This window comes from Pleurodeles waltl, chromosome 12 (genome assembly GCF_031143425.1).
Source record: "Pleurodeles waltl isolate 20211129_DDA chromosome 12, aPleWal1.hap1.20221129, whole genome shotgun sequence".
Lineage (NCBI taxonomy): Eukaryota > Metazoa > Chordata > Amphibia > Caudata > Salamandridae > Pleurodeles > Pleurodeles waltl.
Window position 1 is genome coordinate 186,822,150 of NC_090451.1, and position 12,583 is coordinate 186,834,732.

Consider the following 12,583-nt stretch of genomic DNA (forward strand, 5'->3'; position numbering starts at 1 on the left):
GACCATATCGGCCATGGGGAGGATGGCCGCCATGGGGAGGCAGGCCACAAGTCCTCCTTCCCCATTAGTTATACAATATTATGCCCCTGGCCCACCCAGGGGCTCAAATACAACCAAAAGTGGGAGACCAAGCTTTTTTTTTCCCTTGGGATTTGCGGATCCTCTGTGATTTCATGGGAAATTTAAAAAAAAAATGCTTTTTGGCCTTGGCTGGGTTCCTTGGGGTCCCCACCACCAGTCCTAGAGGGTCAGGATACTCCTACCCTGCCCCCTTCTCTATTACCTTTTTTTGGGACTCAGCTGAGTCCGAATCCCAAAATGGCTGCCAACACTTCCTGGCTGAAGTGTTGGCACCCATCAGATCTCAGCATGAGATCTGTCGGATCCGCAGAGGGTCTGCTTGATACTCTTGGTGACCACCATGATGATCCTTTCTTGAATTTGCTGAATCTCAATATAGATGTTGACCATTCCTGTCCTAGCAACCTTAAGCCTAAGTCAACATTCATACCATCAATTCACTGCAATGCAGCTGATGTGTTTAAAAAAAGCATAATCAGTGAACTTAAAAAACTGAGGTATAGACCGGAGGGTACTAAGAAAAACAATCTCTCTAGGGTGGAATATCAGGCATTACAAAACCTCAGGCAAGGCACCGCTATTGTCATAAGACGGTCTGATAAGGGGGGAAATGTGATGGTTCTATCCAGGGATGATTTTCGGAAGGAACGGTATAGACAGCTTAATGATCCTGTTTGCTATGCCCCCTCGAGCAATGCTGAAATAATTGGGTCCAATCAGAAATATTGGGGAATGTTGGGAGACTGGAGAGATCAAGGTCTCCTTGAGTGGGAGGAATATTTGTTTATGAAATGTGACTATCCTCAGATTCCAATTCTTTATCTTTTGCCCAAACTCCACACACATGCTCAGAGACCCCCAGGTAGGCCAATTGTATCTGCTATAGTGTCTCTCTTGAAAAATATTTCAAAGTACATTGACCATTATTTGAGATCTTTTGTGACAGCTTCACCCACCAATGTCAAAGACACTACACATTTTCTTATACTAATAGAGAATATATTTTGGGAAGATGACTTACTATTAATGACACTGGATGCGTATAGTTTGTTCACTAGCATTAGACATGAACTAGGAATTGCTGACACACGTCATTTTCTTAGAGCTAGATCAGCTTCATATCTTCTCCACACAGAGATGTTAATCTATATGAAGTTTTACTGTTAAAATAACAACTTCTTCTTGTTTGACAATAACATTTACAAGCAACTACAGGGGACTGTGTTGGGCATCTGTTTTGTGCCCCCGGCTCCGCAAACTTGTTCATGGGCTGGTGGGAGGAGCAGGTGTTCACACAGCTGGCAGACTTTGAGAGATGTAATTATCTGGGTAATTATCTGGGTAATATACATTGAGGATGTTTTTGTTATTTGGAAAGGCAATAAGATTCAAGCCAAGAGGTACATTTCTAGCCTCAATGAGAATCCATACAATATACAACTTACAGGACATGTTAGTAAAACGTCTATTGTGATTTTGGATTTAGAAGTAGTAGTCAGTGAAGGTCAGCTCAATACCAGACTACACTGGAAGCCAACTGCTGGTAACGGATTTTTGTATGCCACGAGTGCACATCCATCTAGCTTGCTGTATAGTATTCCATATGGAGAGCTCTTTCGTGCTAAACGTAACTATAGCACTCAGGAATCCTTTTATTCTGAGCAGAAGAGGATAATTGAGAGATTCAAAGAGAGAGGTTACAGTAAAAAGGCAACAGATCAAGCATGCGACAAGGTAGGCACGGTCTCTGGTTCTAGTCTGCTTCATCAAGAACAGAGCCATTGTACAGAGGGCTCTGAAAAAAGTGAGATTCCTCACCACCTTCTCCAATTGTGCCTATCACATTAGAAAACTCTTTAATCACAATTGGCACATAATCAAAACCGATAGTGTCCTTAGCAGGTATCTACATGACTCTGCTCAGATTACTTTTTGCAAAAGCAGACAACTCAAGGACAATTTGAGCCATAACATGGTTACTCGGTCCCCTTTTAAACTTGTAATCACCAAGGGCTGCTTCTGCTGTATGAAATGCAAAGTATGTCATTATACTTCTAGCTGCACCACAATGTGGATACTCAATAGTTCATGTATACCTACCAGCCAAGGAAATAATAACTGCTGTACAGAGTTCTGAGTGTATTGCCTCATTTGCCCATGGTACAAGCTCTACATTGGCAGTATCATACATAAAGCCAAAAAACGTATTTTGGAACACATGAAAGCGATCAGGCACAATGACCCACAGTATCCAGTGGCGAGACAATTCTCTGAAGTCCATTTTCAAAATGAGAAACTGTTGAAATTTGTGGTTATCTATTTTGTAGCACTGGACATCGGGGGGTGGGGGGGGGGGGGGGAAGAGAATAGAAATTGCTAGCCCTGGAATCCATTTATACACTTGACTTTGACACGTTTAATCCATTAGGCTTGAACTCAAGTGAAGAATTATTGGTGCACTTGGGGTAAAGCATTCACATCTGTATTTCCTTCCTTTTTAGTGAAATGTTAATATGTTTTTTATTGGAACTGATTTTATATCGTATTTTACTTTTATTCTCTCAGAGGTGGTATGTTTAGTTGGTTTGAAGGCCACCTGAGAAACACTGCATGGTGTACCCACTCCGTATCCAGACTTTTTTGAGCAACTATGTTGTTTGCAAGGGACATTTGTGAAGGCAGCAAGGGGCAGATATGCCCACTTGGGCATTATTACGAGTACACTATTGTGTATTCTAACCTTTGGTATGTGCATGGCAATTTTGTTCCTCAATATACCATTGGATCCCTCATACTAATATCACTGTATGGCATAAACGACCAGAGTTGTAGCGTTATCCCGTTGATATGTGCTGGTCATTGGATATTTTCTTTAGCTGACATTATATGTATTGCTGATAGGTTCAGCAACTATTGTTCCTGTATCTACTCTGACATCTGACATGTGCGAGGTTCACTGTTCTTTTTTGGAGCGCAGCGTGCACAGTGACATAGAAGTGTGCTTTAAAAGCTATAAACATTGGTTGCAACACTATGGTTAATATTCACATTATGGGTTACTTTACATGCATATATGCCTCGTCTATTCGTATTGTGAATTAACAACCATGTGAGTGGGACGTCCGGGGCGCCCGATTCATTAATATGCAGTAATATTATCCACTGCATTGCTTAGCCAGATATGTTGAAGATGACGATTAGACTTGTGGAAACTATATTTCTTACAGCACACATATTGAGTAGTAATGGTGTCTAAGAAAATGCAATGCCTTTTAAATTGAACGTGAATGATATTCTTTGTTATTTTGTACCTCCCTCAAGCATGGTGGCTTTGTTAGGCCACTATTGCAATGGGTGGTCACTGTTTGTCCTTCATTTATGTTTGCACTGTTAGATTGTTTATAGTGTCTTTGTCAGTTTCTGACCCCTACAGTTATCAAGGCTACGGGCGAAATGCATTGGGCGAGAAGCCCTATGTTGGAGTAAAGCACATTGGCAGATTCTAACCCTGGAGTGTCTGTGTCTTTCTTTTATGTGAGGAAAATCGTTTGTGTTAAAGACACGTCCTCATTCAAAATGTCAAAATGTATTTGATCTTGGTCACAAACACAAGCCTAATGGGTAAGGCAATTTCCCCTATACAGCAGTATTTATAGTTATTCCACATTTGGTCAATGTTTCTGCCTGCATTGATTTGTAATATATTAATATCCAGATATTTTCATGACCATTATTTGGAGAAAGAGCCAAATCCTGATGTAAAATTACATTCAAATCCTTTCTTTTTTACCCAAAATTACTGACCCACTGTACTTTAAAGTGAGCCATTTGCCAAAATGTTTGATAAAAACGTCTTGTATATAGACATTCTCCTGCAAATCTGTCCTTAGATCCTATTCAGCTTAGGCATGTGTCTAGCAACTTTCTATCCACCCAACTCTGCTGAGAAATTCCTGAGTTTTTCCTTAGAATCTAAGAAGAAGAGGGCGAGACATGACTATTAAGATAAAAATGCAACAGAGAAGTGGTTTGTATCCGACTGTACAACACAATGCCAAATTAAAGAAGGGCAAGCAGGGACTTAAAAAACTGGATTAAAAATAAGAAAAGCTGTGCACTCACTGGATGCTCGGACACAATGTAGCAGATCCATAAATAGGAAAGACTCCATGAAATTTTAGGCCTTGATGGCTCATGGATCTGCTTTGGGCAAGAGACTACCAATGTAAGTGCCACATACAGTGGTGGCTGGTGACCTTTAAAAGTGGTGGGTGGGTAATCCTTGGTTCGAATTCCAATTATCTTGAAGGGTTCTCTCACACTTTCTTATACTAAGTTTACTGTCTCACTCCAACTCACTCAGTCTCACTTGGTCTCACTAATTCACAGAGTCTCACTCATTATTCTATGGCCCACTAGGTCTCACTCAGTCCCACTGATTCTCACTCATACTCAGTCTAACTGTGACTCAGTCCCACACACAGTAACACACAGTTACAATCACAGTCATTCTCCCTCATTCACTCAGTCATTCTCACACATACTGGTCCTGTCACTCATACCCACTCACTACGACTCATTCCTTCATTTACTGTCACTTTAACTCACACACATAGGAACACAGACATACTCACAGTGATGGAATGGCGCAGGCACCTTCAAGCACCTGTATCAGCAATCAAACAATGTCACTAGCTGCCTTAGTTTGTTGTTGGACCCAAAGCCGGTGTGCATCTCTTTTTATATCAAGAATGAATAATTATTCACTCTTGAAACAAACAAAAAACAAACCACAAGACAAGGAGGGTGTAGTGTAGCTGTGGAGCCCAAAAAGGAAAGCTGCCACTGGTCCAGGGACACCTATCCATCAATCCAATCCATCCACTTTATCCTCCATCCTTTCACTTATCCACCCCGCTTTCATCCGCCCATACAATCATCCATCCATCCACTCATCCATCCACCCTTTTCTCCATTTATCCATCTTTTCACTCCATCCATCATCCTCCCCCTGGCTCATCCATCTATCCAAACTTTCACTCAGCCATCCATCCTTACACTAATCCATCCTTCTTCCCATCAATTCATACATCTCACCATTTACCCTTTCATGCAGCCATCCATCCTTTCACTCACTTATCCATCTAGTCATCATCCATCAATTCACCCTTTCACTCATTCATCCATCCTTTCATCCAGACATCCATCTACCCTGCTTTCACAAATCGATCTATTGTTTTACTCATCCATCTATGCATTTATCCTTTCACTCATCCATCCTTTCGCTCATCCATCCATACTTGCAACTCTATCCCTCCACTCATCCATTTACCCTTCTTCCCATCCATCCACTCATTCTCCCATCCATCCGTCCTTTCTCTCATCATCTATCAACCCATCCTTTCACTCCATCCATCCACCCTCCCTTTCACTCATGCACCCTCCCTGCCTTTCACTCTTCCATTCTTATGTCCATCCTTTCACTCATTCATCCATGCATCTATCCATTCACGCAGCCTTCGTTTCACTCAATCACCCTCCTAAGTTAATTATTAGCCTTTGTCTGCCAAGCTGCAGACAGAAGAGTCCCATCAAGAACCCCACCCAACTGTAGCTGCTAAAGCAGGGGCGGTTGACGGTGCCCCTGATGGAGGTAGAAGCTTAATTGCAGTTACCTCTTAGTTCACAAGTGCAATTGCTGTCTGCAGCTGCTTACGTCCCTCTCTTGGGCCTCTATGGTCGAGATAGGGCACAATCGGTTGTGCTCAGCTCCATAACATTTTTTTTCCAAAGTGAAACCAAATACAGTACTAAACATGTGTTCCTGCCAGGAGAGCAGACCCCTGCGCCCCTCCTACAGCCTGCCCTTCTGTGATCACCAACAAATTGTTCCCACTCACTCCCTCCTGCTCTTTGAGACCTGCCCCACCACCAGTCATTGAACTGTAACTCCTCCCAGGGCCACCGTTTATGCACCTCAAAAATCAACCTGATCACTTGCTTTCTAATTCCTGTGATGTAACTGCTGTAGCTTGTGCCTTCAGGTGGAAGATAACCTTGCCGAGCTGGCACTTGTGCAGTAAGACATCTGCAAAGTTCACTAGAGTTCACCCAAGAGATTCAGCACACTGTCTCAGAGCAGTGATTTATGTTCAGCTGCTCTGTATTTATATCCCTGTTCTTACCTCTCCCCGGAGGGTGGAAGGGCAATGCCCCTTTTGCCCATGAACACCAGTCGCTCCTGTATCATTAGACACTCTTTCCCTCATTATGAGTTTGACAGACGGGAAAGCCCATCCGTCAAACTCCTGACAGGGTGGCTGCCACCTTCGTGGCACCCACCCCGCCGGACCTATTTGGAGTTTCCCGCTAGGTCTGCGGATGGAAACCTCAGTTTCTGCCTGCTGGCCTGGCAGGAAACTGGCTACAGCATTGTCTTCAGCTCGTAATCAAGCCGGCGGCAAAGCTGTGGCCTGCAGGGTGCACCAGCACCCTTGTAATGTTCACTGTCTGCCAGGCAGACAGTGAACATTGCGGCAATGCTGGGCAGGGGGTCCCCTGCACTGCCCATGCCAAATGCATGGGCAGTGGAGGGGCCCCTTCCCCATGGCCCCCTGCACCTGGTCCCCACCAGCCTTTTCATGGCGGTGAAACTGCCATGAAAAGGCTGGCGGAGAACAAGGTCATAACCTGGAGGATTACGATCTCCGCCACTGCTAGGCCGCCAAGATCATGGATCCCGGCAGTGCAGGCAGAACCCTACCGGTCTGACTGCCACGGTCTTTATTGTGGCAGTCAGACTGCCACAGCAGCGGCGGCGGCCTTGATTGCCCCCACGGGGCTGGCGGTCGGACTGAGGCCCTCTATTTGGTACATCTGAAAATCCAACCACAACAGACCATGATGCCTCGTCACTTTAGCATCTACATACCTCAGTCAAACAAATGTATCCTGCTGCCAGCTTTTAACTGTCTGCAGGAGGAGTATGTGCCCTACCTGTAGAAGGGTTCTTTGTTAGTCTTGACATAAATGAGAAAGGAAGACACTATAATATGGTGAACTACAGGATTCTTGCATTTACCCTCAGCTAAAATATTTTCTAATGTTTTGTTTGACAAGTTTATTGGATAATCAATGATAAAGCGGACTTAACTCCAACACAAGCTCAATTCTGCTAGGGAATGTCCCGTACATACAATGCAGTGATGTGTCTCTGCTCACTAACAAATCACTGGCATGTGGTCCCAGAATGTTGCATTAAGTAGTTGTTGACTTATAAGGCATTCAATCATATTGCAGATTCTCTAATGTTGGTGCGTCCAACACATTTAATAACAGAATCACATTCAAATACTTGGACTAAATTACGAGGTGCTTTTCTTCCTTCAACATCATTCAGGTATGGTGAAAAGCAAAAGATGAGTTCTTACCACAAGGCAGCTTGACAGAGAGCTAGACTCTGACCTTTAACATGCAAAAAGCCTTTTAACTCTTTCAGGCTAAAAAAAAAAACGGACACCTTTATTATGGGAGTGACTAGCTCATCTTCGATTAGGCCACACTCGACCTTCCATATGATTTAAATGCCATCCACAATTATGCACCAACTTATTTGTAAAACTCATATATATATATATATATATATATATATATATACACATATATACACACACACACACACCCTAGTGACAGTCACCACTAGTTAGTTATAGTTAGGAGTTTCTATACAAAAAAAAGTTTTTTTACTTGCCTATATCTTTGGTGCCCCTTGACAAATCTTCACAAAACTTTCTAAAAAGGTTTGCCAGTCATGTCAGCTGCTGTCTGGATGGTTTCAGGACGATCCGTCCTGGGGGGCTGAAAAAAAAGGAGGGGCCCCAAAACACTTTTTCTCCATTCATTTTTCCATAGGAAAAATTGAACAGCGATAGCGCCAAAACTACTGGACGGAATTACAACAAATTTGGCAGAAAGGTGGGTCCTGGTCCAGAAAGCGACCATTTGTGTGTGTAAATCCTTTCAGTAGTTTTTGCAAAATTAAGGGGAAAACAAATTTGTATATATAGGGACACGAAGGATTCACAACCCCTCGCGATCTCGTGCTGAAATCTGATTGGCTGTCAACACTTCAACCAGGAAGTGTTGGCAACCATCTTGGGACTCAGAGGCAGCTGTTCTCTTTTGTTACTCATCTGCACCAAACACAACTAGCGGTAAATCCACATTTGAGATTTTGAAGATTTTGATTCCTACTAATAGGTCTGATGCCTTTAAATTATTTTAGGCAAAGCCAGTTCTATTGTTTAAGAACAGGCAGGCCTCATTTACAATGACATTGCACAGCAGGTTACTGGCTTCCCTCTTTAGTTGGTTAGAACTCCAAAGCTACCAGGCTACAGAGGCTCTTTGGTAGTGGGTGCATCAACCTGAGCTAGAGAGGGCATTAGCAGCAGGCAGGGTGTTTCTGTGTTCCTGACAGGTAGGGGAACTGGTTGCCCAGTTAAAGGATTATTCTTTTTTAACTGAACCCAGCTTTCTATTTCTACAAGAGAAAGTCCTAATTCTATTGTTGCAGTGAGAACTCGTACTGTATCTAGAACTATCTTTTGAGTCAGTGAGTAAGGCTAGCTGTGGGAGTTTAATGTTCACTCCTGTAAAGAAAAGGTTTGATCAGCCGCTCACAAGCTCAAATCCCAGCAAGACTGGCTGTTTCCTCCTTGGTCTTAAAGGTGGGTAAATTAGTAACATGCTATTTACTGTGCTTAGAAACTGCTGAATTATGGTACAATGCACTAAATAGAAAAAAAAATCCAAATCATTATTTTAGTACAGTGATACTCAAAGTACGGCCCGGGGGCCCCATGCGGCCCTTTTGACCTTTACATGCGGCCCCCAGAGCAGCATTAGCACTAGGCTGCTGTTTACTCGATTTAACAGGGGACACTTTATTTAAACATGATAGAAGATAAGGAAAGAAAGTAAGGAATTTGTCCTGCACCGCTTTAACTGCAGGAACACTTTCATTCTTTAAGCATTCTTGAAGCAAATGTCTATAACTATAAGTGTTCTTAAGAATTAAAAAAGACTTGCATTCTTCTCCCACCTCCAACATTCATTCTTACCCCCACCTTCATAACAATGCCAATAGTGAACTAAGAGGCAAGTCGGTTGTTATCTACCCTCTTTGATTGGCCTGATTTGCTATTATACATGAACAACTTTATAGTTTATTAAATCAAACACAGGAGAATGGTTTGCACAGCGCACATACCAAAGTCATGCTTTGTGAGGTCCTCCTACATACAATAATGAAGAAAAAGAAGGGAACGTGAAATAAAACAATTGCCTAGGATCACACAGTTTGGTAAAGTTGGAAAGCTGGGATTTATGCCAGGTTTTCTGGTTTCACATTCTGCGATTCAGCCACTAGATCTATATGCTTTGCTGCCCCATATCGCCACCATAACGCCACAAACCCTCCCCACCCAGAGCCCTCCTCCCTTTGATTGGTATGCTGCTAGCATCAATGTGGCCCTCGGTCACACCACAGACCAAACTTTTTGGCCCCTGGGAAAATGTTTGCGAGTACCCATGTTTTAGTACATTGGTCTAATTCTTATTTCCGTAGTGTAACATTACTGAATCCTAAGTTTTAAATAGAGGCAAATCACACATACCACTTATTTAACATTTTAAGAACAAACATGTATGCAAAGAGCTTCTCCTCTCCTCATCCCTCCTCTGCTTTAAAGTAATGTTTAATTTTTTTATAAAGGACACATTTAAGACATGGGATAATCCGGTGCATGCCTCTTAATGAAATACTTAGTCACAAGATAGAGAGGTTTTAACTAGGAAATAGACAAGTCTTGAACTATTGAAATACCTTACAGTCTGGCCCACTGAAGCTGGCAATTCACTACTAATAGTTGGGGACAAAAATAAGAAAGCATGCTTCCCGCTATAATACCACAGCTGGGCCATGGCAGAAGAGGTTCCCCTGGGTTTGGAGCCACCACTCTATGAATTAATTATTCCCCTTTTGACTCCTATGCAGACAACTTTGTCTTTAAGCTTTTTCCTAGAAAATACTTATGACATTTTGGGCAATAACTTATCAAACCAGAAACTCAGAAAACTTCCTTTTGAAGTCAGCAAATCGGACCATTCCCTGTAAATACCATGCAAATGATTCCTTTACAGATTTAGAACCAGCAGCCAATTTTTCCTGCAAGAGTGTTTCCAGCTGCCTTGGGAAAAGCCTAGAAAATATATCTCTAATTCTCCCTACATCTTTTCCCTGAAGGATGGGATGGAGAGAAAAATGTATAGTTACATGAGGGTCACTAGAGTGTTACCTAAATACAGAGTACATTTTCTAAAAACAGATGTGGACACACAACACCTCATTATGAGTGGCCTCAAACTCTGGCGGATTGGCATTATGAGATCCAAGGGACTAAAACAGATCTGTCTTTCACCCAGAGATCTCAACTGCTAAAAACAGATAAAATATCCTGGTGAAACTACTGGGGGAAACTAGTGGGGAATCATACCTGGAACTATGGATTCCTAAGAGGACACAGGTGGTGAAATGCATCCCCTGGTAACTCTTGCCTCCTAAAATTTGCGGGACCCTCGGGAATGGTAACTTAAGGGAGGCAGGTTTACCAGGGGTATTTATTACGAGGCATCTCATAATGATGGCCTTAGTGCACTGGATCCCAGGCTGAAACAGCCAAGAGCCCATTCTTATTGCTTGATATCGGCTTAACTTGTTCCAGACTTAGGCTAATACAACATAGTTTTCAGAACAATATGAGCTGGCAAGCATGATACATGTAAAGGTGAGAAAACAGGTAACTTTGACTAATGCACACACCTCAATCAGTCTGATGTCAGCAGGGATCCGGTCTCCAACTGATAGACACACAAGATCTCCAGGGACTAGCTCCCGGGCAAGAAGGTGCTGTAGCTTTCCTTCTCGTGTACTAGAATTTGTGAGAAAAAAAACAAAGATTACTGGAAAAGAATACTAACCAGAGAAAGTTGCAAGCTTGCGATGAAGCCACAGAAGTGCTATGGTTGATGCACATTTTGGATAAGATACTTGAAGAAGAAGAAAGAGCAGGGGACACGAAATAAGTGAGATAGAAGATGTACAAGGAGATGTAGAGGAAAACAGAATAAAGCACATGTGGCAATCTACGTTAAGTGTACTTACCATTACTATGTCACTTTAGAATGTTACTGAAATAATTATGTCCCATGTAGCCTCACTGGCTTGTATAGGATTATGTCACTGAATTCTGAAAGTATTGTGGATTAAAAAGTGAAAGTGGGGAAGATATATTAAGGCACAGCATGAATTAAAGGAAAAGGGGACAGAGATGGAGAAAGGGGTTGCAACAAAGTAGTTTGGGCCTGATTAACAAATGTAAACGTATACTTTTGTGCACATTTACAATTGTTTGCTATTCACAAAGGTATTTTACTAGTAGTACCTTTACAACTGCAAAGTCTCCATACATACAAAAAATAGGATAAAAACAGGACTGTCCTGTCTTTTTAATGTGTGGAGACTCCGCAGTCGTACTGATACTACTAGTAAAATACCTTTGTGGATAGCAAACAATGGTAAACTTACCCAAAGTGTAAGTTTAACTTTTAGAATCAGACCTACAGTATTTATTCATCAGGAAACATTAAACAGAAAGGAACTAAAATGTATTTTTGTAGGTATTTTTTTAAGTTTAAAGACAAGGGGGAAAGGGCACTGTTACTGTAAGAAACCAGCTATGCTAAAAAAAAATAAAAAAAAAATAAAAAAACAGTACGAACAATACATGCTTTTAAACAGTCCACGTCCTACACCGTATCCTGGAAAGAAGGCTATGCCAATAATCTGTGTATATTTCAAACTTCAAAAGACACAGTGTTATTTAATGTCTTTCGTTTGTTTGGATTAGCTTTCCACAGTGATGTACAGTTTGGACCATAAAATGTTCGTTTCCACAAAGGCTTCCACGTTGCTAGACAAGGTAGACCAAATACACACGTAATTTCAAGGTGTGAGAACAATCCATCTTTTTGTTATGTGTCCCATGTACTTGCCCTACTAGCATGTGACTTCTGGAGCCTGATAGCCAGGCTCCTGCTACACGTAGGTTCCCAGAAAAATAAATGAAGACATTTTTGCTAAAAACATAAGTGTCAAATCAACAGTAATTGTGCACAAACGTTTTGAGCAGTTGCATAAAGGTCAATAATGAGGTACAGGAATGATTTTCCCTGCGTGTGCATAAAAACTAAAAACAAAATGTGTATAAGTGATCATGTTAAAGTAGTGATCTGTAAAAGCTTACTTTTAAAGTGTAGCATGGATGAGAATCTCTAATTGCCGGCTGTTTGCAGTGCATTTGTAAATCAGTAAGAAAAAGTCAGTGAAATCATTATATTTGTATTTCCTGTACTAAATATATGTTTCAAACTGTTTAATATT

General features: G+C 41.8%; 1 protein-coding gene across 2 annotated transcripts in view; it reads right to left on the reverse strand.

Moving 5' to 3' along the window:
• Window positions 1–12,583, reverse strand: part of ATP2C2 (ATPase secretory pathway Ca2+ transporting 2) — a 311,062-nt gene that overhangs the window by 168,360 nt on the left and 130,119 nt on the right. For both annotated transcript variants that reach the window (XM_069218250.1, XM_069218249.1), the window contains exon 7: window positions 10,964–11,072. In XM_069218250.1, the coding sequence (XP_069074351.1) occupies window positions 10,964–11,072 (109 nt within the window). The remainder of the gene's footprint in view (window positions 1–10,963; window positions 11,073–12,583) is intronic.